This window comes from Scatophagus argus, chromosome 5 (genome assembly GCF_020382885.2).
Source record: "Scatophagus argus isolate fScaArg1 chromosome 5, fScaArg1.pri, whole genome shotgun sequence".
NCBI classification, from domain to species: domain Eukaryota; kingdom Metazoa; phylum Chordata; class Actinopteri; family Scatophagidae; genus Scatophagus; species Scatophagus argus.
In genome coordinates, this window is record NC_058497.1 from 4,503,924 (window position 1) to 4,527,905 (window position 23,982).

General features: G+C 39.2%; 1 protein-coding gene across 3 annotated transcripts in view; it reads left to right on the forward strand.

The window, feature by feature from the left end:
* The first annotated feature begins 17,854 nt into the window (after positions 1-17,854).
* The window catches only part of clcn2c (chloride channel 2c), a 135,652-nt gene continuing 129,524 nt past the window's right edge, over positions 17,855-23,982 (forward strand). For 2 of the 3 annotated variants that reach the window (XM_046388451.1, XM_046388452.1), the window contains exon 1: positions 17,856-18,158. In XM_046388451.1, coding sequence (XP_046244407.1) covers positions 18,108-18,158 — 51 coding nt within the window. In that variant the 5' untranslated portion in view covers positions 17,856-18,107. Of the gene's footprint in view, positions 18,159-23,982 lie in introns of all 3 variants that reach the window. The other variant, XM_046388449.1, reaches the window with a different exon arrangement.

Genomic DNA, 23,982 nt, shown 5'->3' on the forward strand with positions numbered 1-23,982 from the left:
GCATCACAGTTACACAACTGAAAAAGTCAGGAGCTTCTTGTTTGATGATTCAAAACAAAAACATTAAGGGTTGCTGTACTGCTCCTAAGTCACTTGGAAAATCAATTAATACAAATAATTACAGTCTTTTGCTCTAAAAAAGTTCATGTTCATGTAGTGTAATGTGTGTAATGTGAATCAGACAACACATCACTCATCCCATAAAATATCATATCACATTTAAAGCTGCTAAAAACATAAGAGTTTTGCTGCTTCAGGGGCCCCCAGTCCAGCATCACATCCTGATTAAGCCCACTGATCCTTGCCAGTCCATAATCAATGTACCTATAAACAGTGTGCACTACCAAGGTATTGAATTTGATACATGCTAAAGTCAAGTCCCAGCCTTAAAAATCCCACATCGGGGAGTTTTCAGGTAAACAGAAGCCAAAGCTAACCTGGAAGGAAAAAGCAGACAAGCTGAAGTGCAGGCAGACAGACAAGAACAGAGTTATGGTGACATTTTATTGTGCCAGAATCTGTTCTCCATCACCGTAGGCATGTGCAGACCTGTGGCTTCCCTTCACTGGCGCCTCAAACCCATCAATTCTTTAAAAAATGAGTCAGTGCCAATGGCATTGACTTCTTTATTTTCTCCTCAGTCTCGGTTTGCCTCGAGACAAAAATGAAAACGAGGCACCTACTCCAGCTCAGCACTGAGACAGTGGGTGGAACAAAGGAAGAATGAGAGGCAAAGAAAAAAAGAGAAGTGAAACTTGGGTTAAGAAAAAACAAGCGAACTTCCACATTTTACGGAGCATGTTTAATTTTTAAACACAGCTGACTCCTGAATCACTTAGATTCCGGTCGGACTTGCTCACTGTGGATGGCTTTAATTAGGCCCACGGTGCGAGTGAGGCATGGTGACCGGTGTTTGCAGCAGGTTGTTTTTCTGTATCCTTCATATGTTCTAGACAGTAAGGAAGTTAGAGAGACCTCAGGTGCAACAGTCACTACTAACAATGGGTTTTGGGGGCAAATGCAAGAATTTATGTGCAAAACAAAGAGCTTGCCTCTGAGCATTTCTTGTAAACAGTTATGCAGAGAAATTAAGCTTTTTTGTTTGGAGAAAAACCTTTTCATAAGCTCAGGATTGGCAAGTGGACGTGCACACGATTCAGATATTATGCACACAAGGCAATCATGACTGTTCCCACAGGGGTGTTGCCTCTCTGCTCAACCGACTCAGTCTTGCAAACACAAACACACACACACACACTTTCTGATAGATCAGAGAATCTTCATTTCTCGTAATTGAATCGTGTCGAGGCTTTTAATCCCAGCAGAAACCAGTCGGCACATACACTGAAGGTCACTATCAGATGCACACACACACACACACAACAACGCACACACAGAAGCTCAAATGTATTACAGTCTATTTGGAAGCATGTTCACAAGCTCAGTAGTCACCTGTTTACTATGCCAGCACTGCACACACACTGAAACAGGTGCTGAGAATGACAAGACATATTTTTTGCACTAAGTAGAAACAAGTCATAGCAGATTGAAGTCTTTGATCCAGCCTTTGTCTTTGTCTCAGACCCAGATTTTGCTGACACACATTTTCAACTGTTTAACTGATTAAATGGCTTAAGCAGATTCACTCCAAAAACAAACAGAAATGCTACAGAGAAAGAGGACAGCCTGCTGCATACAGTGAAACGATGAGGTTTATCTTCCCTTTTTGGATGCCTGTGACATCAGAGAGAGGAGAAACTGCGGTGGAAAATTTGGATGCAGTTTATGTTGATATGTTTTATTTTTCTTCAAGTGGACACCTTACATGAGAACAGGAGAGGCTCAACGTCAAAACATTTTCTGCCACCTGACCTTCATCACTTCTATATCCCTGCATTGCAGATTCCACTTACATAGAAATGAAACATTTAAGGTAATTGCAGTTGCACCAAGCCAAGACAATCTGCTACTCCATGCAAACCCACTGGATGTAAGATATTACACTACATATACAGTCAATATGTAAACACTGACTGCAGTATAAACAGGAGAACAGAACTAGTATGCAGCATAGTATGCACCATACTGCAATTCCTCCCATGACACATGTCTCTTGAGCCAGTATCTAATGAGCTCAATTTTTAAAAAAATTAATTTCAGTTCAGACCGAAACCTCAGCAGTGTTAGCCTGTGAAGTGGAGATTATAATGTAAACATGGCTGAACTGAGTAACCAAAACTTCTATGTGAGATGAACAGGGAAAATAATTCCATATTTGCCTTGGTTGCTGTGTCTGGGTCTGCTCACTCCACTCAGCTGACTGATGTTCGACAGAGATTGCAACAAGCTGACAGTGTGATTTCAGTCACTTGTTTCCCTGGACTTTGGATATCTCTGTGGGCATTGTTTTCCTGTTTGGACCGCCTCATCTGGTTTTCATCTTTGCTTGCCTCATACATAGACACATACATAAAGCTCTGCCCTCACTGTCTTTACTGTCTCCAGTTCACTGTCCTCTGGTACCTTGATTGCACATGTGTGACACTGTGTTAATGTGGCACAACAACAAAGCCTGTCTTCAAAGATTTGTTGCCAGAAGGAAGTATGTTTACAGTCAATATGAAGTCCTCAGCCGGCATTCCATGTCTCAAAGTGGACTGTGAGGTCCACTTCCTTAACTTGTGGCCTCTAAAAGAAATGGGAGAATCACTATACAACTTTCTTAACTGTTAGTCTAATGATAAGTTCATAACTATGGCTTACAAAGATCATATCACTTTCGATTAAAAATATTTCTCACTGCGGATATTACCATAGTCTCTGTATGTTTTTCCTCATGAAGATTCTTCGTTATTATAAATATACCCATAGTTTTCTGACACTTTCATATGATGCAAAATAGGAAGACATGGTAGCAGGGCCCCATGAAGCTTTGCTTTTAATCTCAAACTAACCAGTGTAACAAAATTTATATGTGAATTTGAAAAAGGCTGCCTCCCCTGCAGATGTGTCGCTGTACATTTCCTTCAGAGTCAGGGACAGGAGGGTAAAGAGCGCTTTGTGAATTTTGACAGTGCACCCATCTGGCCCAGGGGATTTGCAGGATGATTAATTCAGTACAGTTTGAAAAGTAAGGTTCAAGCTTAACAACAAGATAGGACCACTGAAATAAAGTAAGGAATAATGTAGCATTGTGATGAATAGTTGAACATGGAGAAAAAGCTCACATGCTCATTTCCAGTCTAAGAAACTGTCACTGGCGTGGGCTGAAAATGTGGCTGCACATGTGGAAAAAGTCACAAAGGGAATGTTGTGGAGCTTGTAGTGATGGTTGACCTCAGTCCCACCAGAGAAAACAGCATCAAATAGCAGGAGGCCTGAGTCCTGTCAGAGACCTGCAATTAACAATTACCAAAGGATGACAAGATATGAATACAGTACTGAGAATCACAATGAAGAAGCAAAGGCCTTAGTGTGCCCAGGTGACATCTAGTGTGTTAGCACTGAATGTTGCAACAGGACAGCATGTCAGTCTTGAAGAAGAATAACTGTTCAATGTGCAGTTCGAACTGAATGAGTTTGCATGCAGGAAAGGACAAAGTCAGATGACCTTGGTCGTGTGTCCTTCACTGTCACATGACCTAAGGTTACCATTTGGATGGACTGAGGCATTGAAACCACTTGGCTGAATCTGGGAAAAGGTCATGACTTGGGTTAAAATGATCTTAGTGCCACGATGTAGCTGACATTATGTTTGTTACATGCGTGACTTTAATTAAATATATTGTGCAAGTTAATTTATGGACATACAATGGACATAGTTTCACACAGGACAAACTGGTTTCCCAGGTTTGCTTGACCATCCACCACCATGGCTTCCTACACTTGTGCATTCTTTTGCTGTCAATACCACATTACCTGATATTTTCTCGATGTCTAAGATGACACAAGAATAGCTTAATGCGGACTGTGTTAAGTGATGCACAAAATGTAAAAAAAATGTATTGTGACCATTGTTAGCAGTGGTATGTAACTACGTACATTTACTCAACTACTCTACTTTTATACAATTTTGAGACACTTGTTTATGTATTTTATTTAAATATAGTACAGCTTCAGTACCGCTTGCGTGTAAAAGGGTGTAAATAACGTCTTTTCATATCATTTTGCGATCGTGGAGCTTCTGGAGACATGGATTATGCAAGCTGAGGTGTAAGGAGCCAAATGATGTTTTTTCAGTTGTATTTTCACATTTTAGAACAAGTCCTCAGCTTCTTCAGATGCTGTAATGCTGTTTCGCTGTGAATCTCGAGAAATGTTTTGTGGATCAAAAAAACTTTGCCAGGCTTTTTGTCAGCATGGGGTTGTGCAGATTATGGAATTACGAATTTTGAGCTTTGGGTGAAACTGAAAACAATTTTAGTACTTTAAGTATCGAGCTATGCCAATACTTTTATACTTTTAAAATGTGAAAATTCAAATGCAGAACTTGTATTTGTAAGAGAGTATTTGTACACTGTGATGATGCTATTTGTATGTATTTGAAAATCAGAAATGTCTTCCACCTACGGTTGTTACTAGGTTCAGACATGATAAATCTACTTAGTGAATGTATTCCGGGATTTTGCAAAATCATCCAGTATCAATGTTCTTGTCTTGCAATGGTGAAGGACTGCTATGAAAACTGCATAATTATCACAGAGAAGATGACTTTCAGTTGGAGAGATCTACTATTAGTGCCATACAATGAAAACTTAAGTCACTCTATGAGTGAACTGTGTACCATAGAGCAGACAATGAGACAAGCATATTGCTGCAAAAGTCCTGTCATGGTCACCAGGGTTAAGGTTCAGGGTTCAGGTTAGGCACGTAGCAGCTACTTTATGGCTGAGGTTAGGTTAGGTCTCCACTCAATAATTAAGTAAGTAAATCAGTGCATGTGCCACAGAGAAAAAGATTTAAAGCAACAAAAGAAAAGTTAATGAAGAGATTCAGCGGCAGACATGAAGATAAAATATGAAAGCAGAGAGGCAGATGACAGAGAGACAGTGTTTCATTGTTTTATCTCAAAGCATTCCGCAATTGATTTTCAAGGTTCTTGGAAAGACAGGGACCCTCATTCATCAAACTATCAAACTAAACTCCTTGTTACCCTGCCAAACTCCATATTTATCAATTCAGTCTCTGTTGGAGCCATAAACAAAGATCTGACTCATATCTGCTGAGGACATCTCTCTTCTCATTTCAAACAGTGTTTTCACTGCACATGGAAAATTATTGAAATGACATAAAGAGATTACCACCATGCTTTGTGACAGTATTTATGTCCTTATGCCATCACATCTAAATTTGGCTCTTTCTACAATGTCTTGATGAATGAGGGCCACTGTCCTCAGATGAATACCATGTTTTGACTGGATTCAGTTTTTGGTTATTTGTTTTTATTTGGGTAAAACATGAGTTAAAGTGGTGCATTATGATGTTTGACCGAGGACTGAAACAGTCTGCTATTTGAAGCTCATATTTTTTGATCTCACTGGACCATGTTATAAACCTTTACTCGTGTTTACAGTCACCTGTGGGCATGCTTGAGATCACAGCTCAGGTTCCAACAAAAGCCAAAAATTTCTTTTGGTCACATTATTTAAAAAAAAAGCACATCTAGACTTAATTATAACTAGTAAAATACTGAAACAGCAGTGACAACGGATTGGAACATTATTTTTAGACATCTCCATGTATACTTGTGAACTGAGTCAGACACTCTGCTTTTTAATATGAATCCATGAGTCATTGGATACCACTGTTTTACCCAATGAAGCTGTAAATCTTGCCAAAGGAGCTGGACTTGTTGTTATAAAGGTCTCTTAAAACATTGTCAACACTCCCGCCCACCTGCTCAGTATATAATTTTGTATTTAATTGATCTCAGGATGCACTGACTGAAACAGAATGAAATGGAAATGTTCTTTATTTCTTCACATTCTGTAGCAGACAAATGTGTTCTTGCTTTGAGTTTTACAAAATGTTGTTTCGAGTCTTACAATGTGTATTGCTGAATGAGCCAAGACAAGGCTGGAACTCAGTGTGCGTTTCTGTAGATCATCCAGATGGTCAGTCTGCTGCTGCTGCCTCTCCTGCCTGATCATAGTCTGAATTATTCATTTTGTCCAGTATGGAGGGAGTGCTGTGGTTCCCGTGGTTCCTGTCACAAAAAAGTCTTGAACATAACAAAGTAAAAAGACTTGTCATGTGACACGTCACATTTTTATTATTCTTTTTTTAATTTAATTTTTCATTTTATCATTCTATTTTCTGCGTACTCTTCGCATAAAACAGGCAGCTATCAGTGATAATGGCATCTTAAATGGTTTACACAAATGAAATTGGTACAATGTACGTATAACAGTGTATAGTTTGCCATGGTTGAGTGAGTATTCAAGCTGCCGCTTGTTAAACTTACTGTACCCCTGCAAGCTTAAAATATCTGTGTTTGTTGTCATTTTTAAAGCTGGTATTTAATATAAGTGGCCAGACTTAGCTGGTTAACTAAGGAGCCGTGTCAAGTTCTCATTTACTCCATCTTTTTAAGTTTTATACGCCATCACTCAAAATTTTCTTATGTTAAGGTATAACTTGGTGTGCTGAAACCAAAAATCTCCCAGTGACACATGAATGTTTTTCATATCTGTGTTATCAGCCCTCAGCAGGTGAGATCCCAAACGTTCATCTGACACTTGAAAACATGTCAGGAGTTATCACGTAAAGATATTCAGACATCAGTAGGAACTGTTACCCAGCACCAGATCACTTCTGTAAAATAGCCAGCGAAGGCAGGTCACAAAAGAGGGGGAAAATAGTATCTCAGTGTGTATCATGGTCCTTCATCTCTCCTTCTCTCTCCACACATCCCACAGGCCAACCTCAGAGTCGCAGTCCCGCGTCAGGTGGGATACCTTTTATCCTTTTCTTTCAGCTTCCATCAGTGTGTAGATAGAATCTACACACATACTGACATGCACTTACTTATGTAACTTACGAAAAGACAAATAAGCAGAAACACATACTGATATGTAGAGAAATGAGACACACGTGTATTATAAAAGTCCATTTAAATATGCACACACAGACACATGCATAAAAACAAATCTCTATAACAGCAGATGTATGCACACACTGGCAGCTCAAGGATCAGATTTTGGATGGTGTAATCCATAATTGATGATTATGCTGTTAAAGTATAATGGCCTCAGTGTATAATAGCATGGGTTAGATCTATGTCGACTGACGCTGCCCAGTCTCACACTATTCTTCATCTGGGTTTACCCTGGAGACACAGACACCTGATACACATTCCTCATCCAGATTGATTCTCTCCATTCACTTCTCTTGAAAGCACAAATCTACAGCTCCTATGCTATTTGTAGATTTTCTATGTGAGCAGATTCTTCATATTAACCCTGAGGGCATCATTTTTTGTTTGTAAAAAAATTAAACAATGCTGATTGTTGTTTTCTCTGTGTCTTTTCTGATACTACCACTGGGGGCGTCTATGTCAGAAATGTTCAGTATTCTACACACTGTGTAGTAGTTGTAATAGAAAAACAGATAGTACAGTACAGTATAGTAGAAGAAGAACATTCTGGCTTCACAGTGGGAACAGAGGTGTATCTTTTACAGGTTACGATGGCTGAATTCCATTTCGCCGCGTCAGTTTCAGGGTCCTAGTTTTGCTGAATAGAACAGAACCATTGTTAATGTTATTAGTAAGAGCTGCACTTTTCCTACTACCACATCAAATGTTTGCTGAAAAAAGCAGAAAAAGCAGAAAAAGAGATTCATATCGCACCCTGGCTGTGTCCGAAATGAGTCATTCACTTGAGTTTACTTGATGGACAGCAGTACATTTTTGGACACTTACTAATCACTGTCATTTTGTGTCATCACTGACCAGTGCACATCATATGACATCTGTAAAATGCAATGTATTGCATTGTGACTGTTAGCAGAAAGTATTTCACTCATTCAGTCATTCCTAAAGGACACTCAGCAGTTCACTCGATAGTCAGTAGTAAATTAAGATTTTGGACATTTTCATATGATTTCACAGGATCACTGACAGCTGTACAGAAGTACAACAATAATTTGTGGACACAGGGAATTCTCAAGAGCACCAGTGGGTACATTTACACACTCAGAATTTGGACAGGTAGCTATTCTACTGTCTGTCTGTCTTTCCATCTGTCTGTATGTCCTTCAGATATCTCAAGAAAGTTTATCTGATCAACTTCCTACTTGATGCATGTATTGCTGGGGATCCAGAAACGTGCAATGTTGAATTTGGTGCCATTTAGACCCGTTCAATATGAATGAAGTTCTGGGGCATCAGGACTCGACTCAGATCAGTGAGAGCGAGAAACACAGAGAGTCAAAGCGAGACAAGAGACAGTAGAAACATCAGTGAGCCGGAGAAAATAACTTCACATGTTGTGCTCCAAAAAGAAAGTAGGCAACAAAAACAAAAGCTGCCTTGAGCTAAACCCACAGTCAGTGTTGAGTGTAGTTTGGTTGAGCAAGTCTCAACAAAGCTGCAATCAGCAGTACCAGAACATGCACATTTTGAAGGGGCACAGCACTGGTTGAAATAAAATGAAATGAAGTATACTATACAGTCCTTTGTCTGTCTGTAATCATGCTGCTTTTTGACTTGTTTGCCTGCACAGACTGCACAGCTGTTGCTGACCTTGTTTCAAGTAAAACAAACCCACCTGCTCTTCTCGGGAATCCTGCTTTTGGATCCTCAAAGCACAGTCATGAACATCATTTTACTGACTTCACTGGGGTGAAAAAAAAAGTGAGAAAAAAAGCGAACGCCAGGATGATCAAAAACAAATAGATAAATAAATAAATATGTAACCAAGTCATAAGATATAGAAAATGTTAAGGTATGTAAAATAATCAAGTAACCATGCTACCACTAGTCAGTGTTGCAATCCAGTTCTGGGGTGGAGACCTTCGTCCAGTCAGGACAGATGGACAGGACAGGTGGACAGACCACTTTGAATATTTATTGTACCCCCTAATTTCATTGTGGAGGACAACATCAGAGGAATTTAAAGAAGTTTTGGTTGATGTGTACATTCATATAGTGAGCGACACACAAGTTACTTTGTGATGAGATGATATGTAGACAGAGAACAACCACACGAGATCTCCTGGCTGTTCAATATAATATAATATAATATTCAGTGCCTGACAATTACAGTGTGTTTGTATGTGTCTATGGGGCCTATCCAACTAAAGGGGTCAGTGTTGCATTGCATGAATGGACATATCAAAAAGCACACATATTTGGGAGTTCTGGAGGAAGCCTCAGAGATCACAACTTTGATTTGACAACATATTAAATATTTAAATGCACACAGGGAAAAATGAAAGTGCCAAGACTGAAACAAACAACATCACATGCTTTAGCAGAGAGCGCCTTCCCGTGAAACAAGCACATCCAGTCACACAATATACGTATACACAAACACAACTCAGAAAAACCAAGAATAAACTAATTAAACGGCGGAGCAGGGATGAAGGCCATTTCAAGGTTTGACCTTAAAGTGACCTCAGTCAAGAATAATAACATCCCTTTAAGTGAAATATTACGGACTTAAGTGTGTGTGTCGGAGTATTGAAGGATAACACGAATGGAACAAATATGAAAACAAGAACTGTTGTATAGAAGGAAGTGTAATGATATAAATATAAGTTGCTAAAAACAACTCAGCTGTGAGATGTGTGGTTAGAGTTAAAAGAAATGCTTTTAAATCATTTTTCCACAGATGAGCCACTCATGAGTGAGACAGGAACAAAGCCTGAAGGGATAAAGAATAAAGTCTGACCTTGTCAGAGGTTGATGAACTTACACTGTTCGGGTTATCTTTCATATACATGTAAATAAGCGTTCACTTGCTGCTTCTTATAATGAAAAGATATTATTTTATGGCTGTATTTGGTTTGTGTGTGATATAAAATTCTAAAACTCTAAATTGGGCTAAAATTTGGACCAAATCTGACTAAACTAACTTTCAACATCTATTTTTAGGCTAAATAAAGGCCAGATGGGCAGATCACATTTAGTCCCAAAAACAACATTCATGGACATCTGCTGTAGTGGGTAGTGATTTTCTCTTTATATTTAAGATAAACTGTATATTTATTTGTCTGGTGGGTTCTGTTTTTCTCTTTTGGGTTGGAATTAGGGGATCGGGTATGCGATCAGGTAGGTCTTGATGACTAATGCAACTCGCTCAGCAGATCTTTCCATAATCAGGCTCCAATTCAGCTTACACTGTCATACATAAAGCGAAGCTTACTTCAGTAAATTGTCATTTTTTCCTCAGGTTATTCTTTTGATATTATCCTAACCTTCAGCTCCTCTGTTGCTGTGGGATGATAATACCCCAGCATCACTGTGGAGAGGAGATTGACCAGAAGTCCAGCTATGGTCTGGTCTGCTTACCAAAGGTGGTTTTAGGATGCTGCAACAAGAAGAGCAGTGCAGGACTGCCATCCTTAGTACCCAAGTCACAGCTAAAAGTAGAAACAGCACTGTGTATTGCTGTGTAGAGCTAGTTAGTCTTTGATAAGAGTTTGATCTGATGTGTTTTGTTATTTCATTGTAATTGCATAACCCTGTTTGGCTGCTTGGCTTAGTTACTTGGGCAAAAAAGACAGAGGTTTGATTTATGTGTTACTGTTCATTGTACAAGTGGAAAGGGATTTAGAATGAACACTGAAAATGTGTTTGGTGAACATAACAATCTCTTGGGTAATGAGTTTGGCTGCGGTTGCTGCAGTGTAAACCTTTCTAACTACAATTGAGACCCTAAGAGATCAGGCATCCACACAGTGAGGAAACACTATCAAGTGGATGTGCTATAATGTTGTTAGCAAGACTGTAGCTATAGAGAAATGCTCCTTGGCCCTCAAAGTAAGGCCTCAAGAAGAGTTAGTTATGATGTATGAAATGTTGCACTTGGCATAGCATTGAAATAGTTGAGCTGGAATGAGAAGTTTAAAGGCCTTGACAAACCAGGATTTAAACAGCGACATTTCGTAACAAGATCAGTAGCTTCCAATGGAATCTTGACCAGAGGATCTGCTAGAGGAGACAAGTTATTCCAGTTTTTCAATTATGCGACGAGCACTTCTTAGAGAGCATGCTGGTGTCTTTCACAGCTACAGCGAGTAGTAGTTAATTAGTTAAGTTGCTGCTACTATAGGTACTGTAAGTTTGTTGCTACTATAGGTACTGTAAGTTGCTGCTACTATAGGTAGCAGCAACTTACAGTACTGGAAAGCAGACACTTGCACTCACACTTTTGTTCTTGTGTTCTGGCTTTAGGAAAACTAAACTCCATAATGCAGAGTGTCTCTCTTAACCCTATGAACACCACTCCAACCTGTGGAGAAATCTATAACTTGATAGGCTTGCAGTGTCTGGTTATAGTTGCTAAGCTATGATTTGTGTTTTGGGAAGGGATGTAACAAACAGTCCATTCAAACTCTCCTGAGATTTTTTCCTTTACTTCCTGTCTTTACTCATCATTCTCACAGTGGTCATCTTCCACTGAGGCATAGATAATTTGCAGGTTGTTTGTGACAGTGAAGGAAACAAAGCTTGCTGATATCACTCTGTTATGTTTCATTTTGTTCTAGTAAAATGAAAAGCTGAACTCTGACAGGTCTGGTATTTGTGATTATGAAAACCATTTCCCAGCACTATGAAAATGACAAGGTTAAATATTAGAATGTTACCACTGTCATTACAGTCTGTATAAACATGGTCAGCTGTCTCTCACTGAAGATACTGCATGTGTTGTTTTCAGCCACTCCAGGACATATGCTTTGCCCTTTACTGGGGTGTGAGCTGGAGAACCTCCTCCTTTGGTAAAATGGCACAGGCTGGATGAGCACAGGGTGAAGTTGGATCAATTCCCTGCATTCAGGTGTACATCCTGCAGTGAAATGCCCTCTCAAGATAGAAAACAAAATCAGTTTAAAAAAATATCAGTACCTTGTTTGTCTGCAATGCACCACTGATAAAGTTGACTCAATGAAGTACATCAGGTACTCAAAGTGATATACTGTATGCAATATTGTTTATTCTTTTCAATTGCTGTTAAAAAATGAGTGTACAAAAAAGATTCATCATCTAAGGATTTTCTGATCTATTTGAGGTTTGGTTGAGCTGATCAAGAGTAGAGACAGACTGTGGTCACGATTATAAAAACCACTAACCAGTGTTAGTAGGAGGCAGGATGTGAACACAGTTGAAATCAGATGTTTGTTTCTTTTAAGTGTTTGAGAGTAAAAGTGATAACTGAGGACACTTTCTTCTGTTGTGTTGTGTATTTCTGATTATTTTACCTAAATGTAGGAAAACTAAACCGAGCAGAATTGAAGGTAGTACTAAATACACATTCTTCCTTGTACTTGTAATGCTATTAATGTGTCTGATCTCATTCTGAGGCCCTTTTTTTGCCTTTTAGTCACGTTTCTCAGTGTCTCATCCAGGCACAGAAGGTACCCTAGAGGCACACCAGGCTTTAATGTATTTCCAATGCAAACACATCCCCATCATTAGTAGACAATCAGAGAAATGTAGCGATGTAATTTACAGTGCAAGAAAGTCCCAAGCCGAGGAGGCCAGGGCTGCATGATGGGTCATGTAAATGTTTTTCCAAACCTAATCATGTCGTTTTTGTGCCTAAACTTAACTGACATGGCGTTTCATATCAAGCACATGTTAAGACTTGTTGGCCAAGTGTGAATATGTGATGATCTCAGATGAGAATGTGTTGGTGCCTATATTTATTCATCTAGATTATTTTGGCGGGAGTTGCAACATTGTGGTACTCATTGTGGAAAAAAATAAATAAAAAAGGAAAACATGGCCTGGTTACTAAAGATAATCGACAAACATTGTTGTAAGCAGTTCTATGTACGAAGCAGAAGACAGGCATTTTTATGGGTTAAAAATCTCCAAAGCTCAGCAATTCACACCAACACAATCTAGAAGGATAAAATGTGCTATTGATAAGAGGAAAAATCAGGGTTTTTATTTTAGCTATTGTGGTCAACTGTCCTTTAAAGCGGAAACTGTTAATATTTTAGTATGACTATATACAGTATATATAAGTTGCAATGTGCTGGTGTTTGGCTAGTCGTCATCCTAAACCAGAACTACTTTTACAATTTCACTTTAAAGTGGTCATTTGAAAGTTTAAAAGGGGTTTAAAAAATCGTTCATAATAGGTTTAGATTGAGCAAGGTTTCTTGTGGGCTCCAAAATGATGACAGATTATTACCTGCACATAAGATGAAAGGATAGGATGAAAACTTTCACTACTGCAAATCCTGGTAATATGTGGTCTAAATGTCAGTGTTCAAATAACATCTCCAAACAGATGGTGAAAAAATGTTTAAAAATGCCTTTTCACCAGAGAAATGTTCGCTGATCTCATTTACACTACATTACATTATATTTACATTTTATGTGTGTTTAATTTTTCTGGTTTTTACACATTTCACATGTCTATGAAAAGAGATTTATAAATGCCAAATTGCTTAAAGTGTACAATTTATTGTAAGTTAAATGGACATGGCAACCATTTAATCAAGGCTCATACTTTAAGAAACAAAAAAAAATCAGGGGGTTAAAAATGTACAGAATAACTAGTAATTAACTTGAGTAAATGTACTTAGTTACTTTTTACCACCGAGGGCCAACAGGGTAAAAAAATCTGACTCTGTCCCTGGCTACTGAGGAGCAGAGAGACCTGCTGGAGGATATCAGATGGGTCTTCCACAGAAATCAAAAGAGGATTAGAAACAGCGAACTGTGGCGGGCTTTTCATCCAGCTGGACTCATCCGTCTTGTCAACACAGACCATGTGAAAAGGAATAATCTGGGGCCTGAGCTGGACAGTCACAGCTGAGCGGCTCCTGTCAAAAACGGGCTGGCCTACCTGAGTCTCTCTCTCTCTCTCTCACACTTTCACTCTCACACACACACACACAGAGGTAAAGTTGAATGGATTTTAGCTGTGTCACTGCTTGGGCCTCTTCCTCTCATTGACCTCTATTCTCCAATTACCACTCCAGGGATATGCCTATTCTGTTGAGCAACACACTCCATTATTTAGTCATTGTTTGAATTAGCTAATAGTTTATTGACTCTGGAATGCTGCTGCAGTTCCATATCCTAATATGGTAAGTTTGCTTAGGAAGTGAATAATTTACCATTAAAAAAACTTAGTTAGGGGACACACAGACATGACACATACGGTACATAAAACACCCAGATAGCGAGCTTATAAAAGAGAAATGATCATCAATCCCTCCTGGGCCTTTGCTGTCAGTTGTCTAATTTGCCATTCTATAAGTGTGTTTTCCCTGGCATGGTGGTCCAGTCTGTTGCAAGCCTCCAACAAATAAGCTGTCAAACAGTCAAACAAAAGCTATTAGCTTTGTATTAGGGCTGCTGATGGATTGCATTAGCCTTGATATGGATGTGACCAACATTGTCTTATGCATTAAATAGAAGAGAACAAGAGTGGAAGCAAAGGAATATGAGATTCACGTTTTATGTGTCTCAGAGCTGTGGTACTCGAGTCTAATATTGACAACACTTTCTAATACCGCTTCTAATACCAAGTACTTTTCCATCTCCTTTATTTTGACTCACCACTTTTGGATGTTGACTTTCTGTTCCCCACTTAAACAAAACATCACAGTCGTTCTTCTCTCCCCACAACACCTTATTCAAACACTTATTCTAAAATGACTGCAACATTAGCCATGTGAACACGAGAAATGATTACTGCCAGCGAAACCTGTTTTAATGTCCAAATGAGCACTGACTATTGTTTTAAGTTAGCCTTTAATACAACACTGATAACATAATGTTTCCATTCCTTACTGGCTTTGGAGTATGCCTTCACCATTAAAAAAAATAAAAACAAAAAATAAAGCTATTTTCTACATTCTGTGCAAAAATGTTGCCAGAAACTAAATTTAGCCAAAGCTAGCATGAGGCTCAGAATTAGCTGAACTGATTATCTTCATCATTGCAGTTGCATTCAGGTCTGTTGGTGTTTTGCCCCAGTAAGTATCCGTCCACCATGGCTCGGGTATGACACACTGTCTGGAGAAAAACAGAGATGGAATTTTGCATTTAAAACATTGCAAATCTCAAAAATAGCCAAATAGCCCCGAATTCTGACAGTTGAAACCTCATATTAGCATCAGCACTTTAGAATGTATTTATACACTGAAAGAATGTTTTTCTCAGTGTAGTCCCTGTGCAAAGGTATCACGCCATAGCTGTAACGAGGGGGAGGACTGATTTACAGTTACCTTTGAGTCTTTCAGTGTACATACTACATGTGAGCATACATGCATATTGGAAGAAGAGTTAGAATTAAAACAGATTTGAAAAGGTTTGAATCCATCCTTAAAAATCAACTTTTAGTCAGTGATGTAGTCCTGCTTGTTCCACGGGTTTCTCCAGTGTGGAGGTCACAGCACACTACAGCAGTTTAGGATTAATTAGGATTAATGGTAAGCTTTTGATGTCCAATCAGGCTGCGTGAGGGGCAGGGGTGAAAAATATTAAAAGGTCACCGTCTGTATGTGGTGGAGCATCAGCATGCAGAAAGTCTTGATGCATTTATGGTGAAAAGACTCTAAATCCAGGTAAAGATTTAGATAAAAATTTTTATTGTAATAACAAGACTAGGTCAAATCGACCATGGTCACTGTGCTCCTGAGGATGTAACAGAGGACAGTGCCTATTATTTTGAATCTGCTAATAGGGAGGTACATAGAAGCCAGTTAATCTTCTAGCATGCACGTCAGCCTGTACAAGGTACAGAGCACAGGGCTCATTTATTTATCATTATTAGACAGACTGAAAAAAAAATATTGCGAAAACACATGGCTGATTTTCTTTTGCATGATTTATTTTTGCAACTCTGTAAACATTCAGTTCATCTCTAATTGTCTAATGCTGTGCTGCATTAAAATTATCCAATGGACCTCCATTGGATAATTTTCATAGGCATCTTATCAGGATAGCTTCTGAACATCTCTTTATGGATGTTTTTGGCCTGAGAATGCCTTATGATACCCTGAGAAGAGCTGGAGGATGTGTCTAGGAAAAAAATATTCTTTGAATTTGTTGTTTTTCCCCCCCTGCTGGATCTAAGTAAGTGGTGTAAAATGAATGAATGTGTTGATCATCAATGTTTCTTCTAATGATGGCCAGTCATTTTCCATTGAGAGGGAGTTAAGCTGTCATGAGCTTCAAGAATGAGAGTCCTTGAATAACCTTGAAGAGAGAAACTCAAGAAGACGTGAGATTAAACTACAAATGCCTGTACTTTCAAACAAGATTCACACAAAGCAGAGTTATTCTTATGATTAACTTACTCTATCCAACACACACATATTCTGATGCAGTGTGAAATGTCTTTGTGGGCTTGAGTGTGTTATTTTTATACAGTTGTACAAAAACAAGTTGTACAAGTTGTAGTCCCTCCTGACAGCTATGTATAGGTTCTCTGTATATTCACATCACTGCAAAAAAACATCAAATAGTTCAGTTTCTCAGTATCACGTTTCTGAAAACAGATTATATCAAGTGTGTGCTTGACCTCAGTGACATATCCTTTCCTTGGGGCCAGCAGTTATCTTGAGTTGAGAACATCTCAGAGTCTGAAAGCCACACAGAGCAGTGCAGCAGCAGTTTTCTGTCCACTGATCTATTGTGGTTTCACCTCAGGTCAATGTTGTTTATCTGACTTTTATTTCATAACATTTAAAATACGATTATACTCTCATATTGGTGTATTATATTACAAAATTATATGTGCACCTCATTTATCTGCTCAACAATAGTTTTGAACTGAAATGTCAGAATTAACAGACATGCTAGTGACTTTGTGAGGCTATACTGAGGCACACTGGTGGTTTGAGTTAACTATTCACTGTATTAACCTTCTTTCTTTAGCTTATGTCAGTATGCTAAAACTGAAATATTGGACAAAAACTTTTCCTCTTTTCGTGAGATGTACAAAATAACAAATGCTAACAATGTAAAATTTGACCTGATGATGGCACCAGCTGAAACGTTAAGTGATAATCAAAGTGATTACAGTTCATCCTGTGTAGAACATGAATGTGTGCACCTCATTTAATGGCAGTCTGGCTAATGACTGTTGGAACACAAACTTTAACAGCTCCTGACGCGGGAGCTGAAAAGTGAGGGGATCACCAAAGTCACTAGGACATGTCATCTGGGAACCAAGAACATCAGTTTCTAATTTTGTGCTAAGCAGTAGATATTAAGAAAGTGAAAAGCATGGAAGTTTTTTGAAATTCTGATTTGTTTGTGGCTAAACTCTGATCTCATCAGAAGTTCACCAAAGACAGTATGCTCTACATACAAACTTTATTAGTGACAGTCCACCTTGTGCCATATAACTTAGGTAAAGTTACAAAATATTCATTCATCATACACACACACACATATGTATATATAAATATATATATAGTTATAAAAATATATATGTACATGTGTGTGTGTGTAATTTTTAAAAAGTAGTTAATCATCAACATACGAGTATTACATCTAGACTCAGATAAGTCACCACAAATTTGGCTTATGTTTACCCATATGTGACTGACTGTCAATAAATAAATAAATGATTCTAAAATGTGAGAAACTTTACACAACCCGGAAAGCATAAATCCCTCAGGCATGATTGACAGTAGTTCCAGGTGGGAGGGTCGATTCCACTTCAAACCACCTAAGTCCCGCCTCACAGTGTGTTTCTTGCTGGGGACTTGAAGCTATAAAATGAAGGAACTTACTATAACCGGGACGCATTCTGTAGCTGGAGTTCCCTTTGTGAACTCCTATACAGACACTAAAGTCAGTCCAATGCTTTAATCACCGAGCACAGAGAGAAATATCGCTTTCCTCTCACTTCGAATCTGAAAAGAGTTCACCAAGTCACCGGCCAGAGACAGACAGACAGAGCAGAGCCATGGCAGGGGACGGGTCAGACCAGCGGGCGCTGCAGTATGAGCAAACTCTGGTAAGTTTTACTTGCTGCTGCTCTGAACTTTGTGCACTGGTCACACAGTCAGTCCTCTTGCAAGAGGGAAGCCAGACTCCACTGACAAATCGTTCAACTCCACGCTGTCTGTATTTACACATCTGGTACTAGCTACACGATAGCAAGCAGTGAGAGTGTGGTCAAAAGTTGTAATAAAACTCACATATATGCATGTTTGTTTAACATGTGTGTGCCGAATCAAGCAGTGTGTCTCTGTGATTCGGAAAGTTTCGATTGGAGTGTGTGCATTTCTCTACTAGCAAGAGTCAACTCGAAGTTGTCAGATTTTAAACCAAGTTCCACCTCCACTCAAGTGAGTGAGGTTTGCGGTGTCGGAAGCCGCTGTATGTGGCTTGTGTGTCTCTAAGTACTTAATAGCCCGTTTTTGTACTTTTGAGGTGACATAAGTAATTAAAGGCAGATTTCTAAATTGTATGACACGACCACACATTGAATGTTTTTATCCGTTACTTTAGAGAAACATAGACAGGCTAGTGAAAGGGGTTGCTGTCATAACATCTGAATTTGGCTATACCGATACAGGTAGTGAGATTTATTCCAAACTCCATTGTCAATATTCCATACTCTTTAAGAATATTGATTAAATGATTAAAAATAACTTTATGTCTGATTTGAATTTCAAACATGCACTGATAAATTCGGCATGCAAATTATTTCATTAAGCTTGTGTTTATGTAGCAAAATGATCAGCTTTCCAGCCGATTCGCCTTTTTCACACGCAGCCTTAGTCCAACCAAACGACACTATGGTGGGCGGTAACGAGCAGCGTGAAGGTTTTCACAGGTGATTTTTCTATGAAATGAAGAGCTGCTCGGCGTTTAATAGATTAGCCGAATTCACAATAGGCTCTCAAAAAGTTGTAAAAGGCCTGAAGTCATGTTTTATAAGATGTGCATATTTGTCTAAAAGCAAATGAGCCCTTCATTCACAGATTTCTGAATGGAAATTGCTAATTAATATGTGCATTCTGAACCACGTAATCTGTCTACCATCGTACTAAGTGCAAGAAGATGATGTCATCTTCACACAAACAGCATATTAGTCATTGGGGTTACTGCATGTGTAGGCTACATTGATAATCAGCCGCTACCATATGACAATAGATCAATTCATTGTTGTTCAGCAGCTTGGATGCTGAGAAGTGCTGCTGTGTGCATGTACATGCATGATGCGTTGTAAGAGGAAATGCATGTTTCCTCTGCTGTGTCAGCTACCACAGGGTCCCCAGGTGTGAACAGTGAATGAATTTGCATTTAGACTTTACAAGTTAACCTAATATTCATCATCTATGCACAGTCAACGAAATGAAACTGTTGAGTGAATGGGTTGATATTAGCCCTGTTTTATACAGCAGGGGGCTCTCAAACATTTGTGTGTCACAGGCCTGCAAACACGCAGATCAGAGCCTGTGGATGCCCAGTTGACAATTTTGTAATGGGGCTCTCCAGAAAGGCTCTTTTTTAGGTTGATATTCAGCAGTAAACTGTGGAACTAGGTATTATAATTTATAATTTAGAGAAATTACACTATTAATCATTTTGTTTATCCTAAAGGACCCCCAGAGTTTCCTCCTGTAAATCCCACTTTGAGGAGCACAGATTTGAGGTGTGTCCCTCAGGATAATTAAGTGTGGCATGGGAGTCCCAAGTACTGTGTGTGCTTGGAAGTGTGTAGTTGAGCTTTTCCTGACATGCTTCTGTCAAGCCTAAAGAATCTGCTGTTTGAAGAGACTAGTTTTATAGGCCAACTGGACCCATTCAGTGGCAGTGAGGCTTTAAATTAAGAGGAGCCACAACTGTAGCACTTCTTTGGGCCTCTGTTTCCTTTTCTTGAAAAAGTTTCTTTGTAAAGACCCCCCCGCCTCTCAGTGTGCTGTTAATCTGCTGTGTGTGTGTGTGTTTATGTGAGAGATTACACAATGTGCGTCCTGCTGATTCAGCGCTGGACACTCTGTCACCCTGGTGGGGTCTCGTGCTCGGCTCCTCCGGCTCTCTGACAGGAACATGCAAGCAGCTCTCTTTGCACAAAATCTGACCACACCTCCTTTCTCCCAGTTCTCCTCATTGCATTCATTCGATTGTTACATGAATAAAATTGTGTAAGCATCAAAATAGAATCAAATAAAAATAACTATAGTAGGAGAATAACCTCTATTAACATAAATGAGTTCTCTGTGCCCCCCATCTCCTCGCTGTGGGTTGTAGTAACATGGTGTCTTTGTGTGATATTGGCAGTCATGGTGGTTGTGTGGGTTTGTTGTGGGCAGTGGGTGCTCAAAGAGGCCAGTGTATTTTGGCTGTAACAGGCTGAAAGGCTGACTACAGAAATGTTGGCAGCACCAGGAGTAAAAAGCGCTCACAAAATAAAACCAGCCTCAACATATTGTTGTTTAACATCAGACTGATGCATCTGTTTGTATTTGTATCAAGCTTGTTTCAGGCAATTTCTGCTACAACCTGAAGTCACATTTGTGCTTGTTTGTGTGGGATGATGCAGTTTCAGTATTTATCCTGAATTGCATAATATATACTGTGTCTATATACCTCATGCTAAACTGTGAAGTGGGATTACACAAGTATACACGGATGTTCTGATCCTTATTTTCCTGGGTGTCAGTGTACTATGATCATCTAAACACTGTTTCAGAGGCTTCTTTAAGATTAAAAGATGAAAGAATTTTGGAATCAGACATTTTTAGCATTGAAGCAAGCCACCTTAAGAGCCCTAAGTGTGGCGAGAATCTGCACAAAATTTCGTTATGCTTGCATAATGACAATAAAGACTCTTGATTCTTGATTCTAAGTGTCAGCAAACAGCATCTACATTCAAAGCTTACTTATGTTGGCCTTCAAATATTAATGTCGGTGGCAGCCTGTGTGAAAGCCTGAAGAGCCTTGGCATTGGTTAAAAGGCCCCACTGTTCACTGTTAGAAGATGAGTCCTTTGCAGATCATTTATCTATGAACCAGTAATTACATAATAACTGCTGAAAGAAAATCTTCCAGAACAGATAAAAATAAATTCAGTATATTTGATAGTCAGTATAGTATTGAATTTCCCTCGGGATCAATGAAGTATCTGTCTATCTAGTAGAAAAATGGCAGACAATAACAGACCAGGTATCAGTTTTATTGGTGAACTAAGGTTAGCAATAAACTCACTGTTTTGTGCACATGTTTTTGTAACACAGTGTACTTGAAATAATATGAAATAATAAATAGACCATCTGGTGATCAAAGGTTAAGTTTTATTAGGTGTTGTATAATAGCTTCAGCTGGGAGTCAATGACAAGCGAGACACTAAGACCGTTTATGTCTCGTAGCAGTGCTACATGTCAGTATTGTGTTGGCAATGAAACTTTATTTTAAGAGAGCAACTCCATTTAGAGCGTGTTTCCGTTCCAAGGGAATTAGCATGTTTGATGTAGCGATTACCAGAGACACAGAGAAATGGACTTAACTTGGGTTGAACAGTTGACAGTCGCACAGTGTCTTCTGACTTCTTTGGAATTGGCTGTATTTTTTGGTTAAGCAAAATAATATTTAATATTTAATAATAAGTTGTCTTTTGATTAGTGCTGGGAGTCATTAAGATTTTATTGATACCACAGCCATTATCAGTTCTGCTTATCGGTCTGATGTTTTATAGATTTCCTCATTGATTCCTGAGCCGTTTTTTTGTATTGGGAGATCAGTTACGCAGCTCGTGTCTGCCAGATAACTAACCTCTAAGAAAGAAAGTAACCAACTAAAGTTCTGGCTCTTCTACTGTTGCAAACGGGTGCAAACCTTTCACTACAACTTTTGTGATTCCGTGGTGACTTCACCATGGTTCACCCTTTCTCCACACATTTTCCATATGTACATGTAAAGGGATTTTCTGACTGGAAGCTGGAACGGGCAAGTGGAGCTGACTGTAGTTTGACAATTAGCTGTTGTGGATCAACTCATTGAATTTAAACTCATGTTGCACAGATTTTTGAGCATATTCAACTTCCTTGAAGTTTTCATTTTTTAAACATTACAGCACTCTCGTAATCTTTCTTCCTGCCATGAACTTATCTTCCTCTTCATCATGACTCATTTTTGTTGCAATTTTCCTGCAGCATAAATGCATGAGTTAGACATTGTTGTTCTGCCATGTGCAACTGACAGAAAAACATGCTATCACTGGTAATGGACAGAGCTCAGTGCCAGACACAAGCCAGCAGCCTCTCCTGTCTTTCCTTGGTCTGAGCTGTGAAAAGACCAAAGCAATTCAGAGGAAAATTGTGGAATTCATGGCCCTGGATGATCAGTCGTTCCCCAAAATTGAGAATAGGGGCTTCAGAAATCTTATAAATTACCTCAGCCCTGGTGAATTCATAAGAAACTGACATTTGTTTTGTTATAGAGGTCTGCTGCACCTGCTTTTGTTTGATAAAATAAAGTATGTCAGATAAAGTTAGAGATGAAATTGTAAAGTTGTAAATTGTAAAGTGGTCTAGACCTGCTCTAATTGGAAAGTGTCATGAGCTAACTTTTGTCGTGAATTGGTGCTATATAAATAAACTGAATTGAATTGAATTGAATTTTTTTTTTTTAATTGTGCATTGAGCAAAAGTTGCTGCTGTCAATTATAGTTCTTAGAAAGAAAACCAAAATTGACAAACACTTACAAAAAAATCAGAAATCAGAATCTGCCAAGAAAATTGCAGTCAGTGCCCTTGTAATCGACAAGCTGAGGGGGCTACATGATTCCTATGGATCGGACAAGTTCTAACTGGCTTTCAACTGGAAAAGTTTCTCGCTTCTCATTTCCGATTTTGATGATTCTTAATATGACGTCCCTCAACTTTTTGGGAATGCAATACTTAATCAGTGGTATGTCCCCTTTTTAAAGCTTTTGTCTTCTCATTTGTCTTCCTTACATATAATGCTAACCAATGAGCTTGGCCTACTTGATCAGTGTAATTTAAATGACAACAGTAACACCCACCAAATACAAGGCAATACAAGACACATGCCTGCAACCAATACAAGTCACATACAAACCAGATGTCCCGTGGAGAGTATTTCGCACATTTGGCGAGTTGTATAGACAGTAACACCTAACCCCACCGTCACACTGCAGCTCGGGATGATCCGTCTTCCTGATGTTGAGTGCCAGCGGTCCAACATCAGCCTGAGCTAATTTAGAAGGGATTATGTGATATTTTGCAAGGTAGTGCTTGTGGAGCCAGGGACATTTTTCTGAGGTTGAATGGCATCATTCGGCTGGTGTCATTACACTCGTGATGCCTCGTCATTGCCTGGGAGTCTTAATTCGTCACGTTTTATGTTCCTCCTCCTCCTCATCCCATCCCCGGTGGGCACACGGGGTTGTCGTGCCTCCCCCTTTTGTCTCACTTCCCGGCTCTGATGGCTTGTTATTGTTATTACCAGGCGGTATGAATGTGCTGGGTAATGGCGTGTGTGTGGGTAAGGTGATATGGTCTGTCTGGAGGCTTGTGACCATCTATCCCAGAGCTTGTGGTGGTGTGTCAACATTGCCTGTGTCCCACTTGCATGTTACATGTTTAGATTATAGATGATGCTCAGCAGCTCAGATACGAGTCATGAAAACACAGGGTAAAGAATAACCGCTGAGTTTGATGTGTTTATGGTGGTGTTCCATTCTGACACTTAGGAGCTGTAAAACCATTTATTCCGTGTTTTAATCCCCTCTTGGCTGTGTCATGTTTTTCTGTCTTCTGGTTTCTGATCAGAAATGTGTGTGAACAAAGCAACAAGGAAGTGAAAGT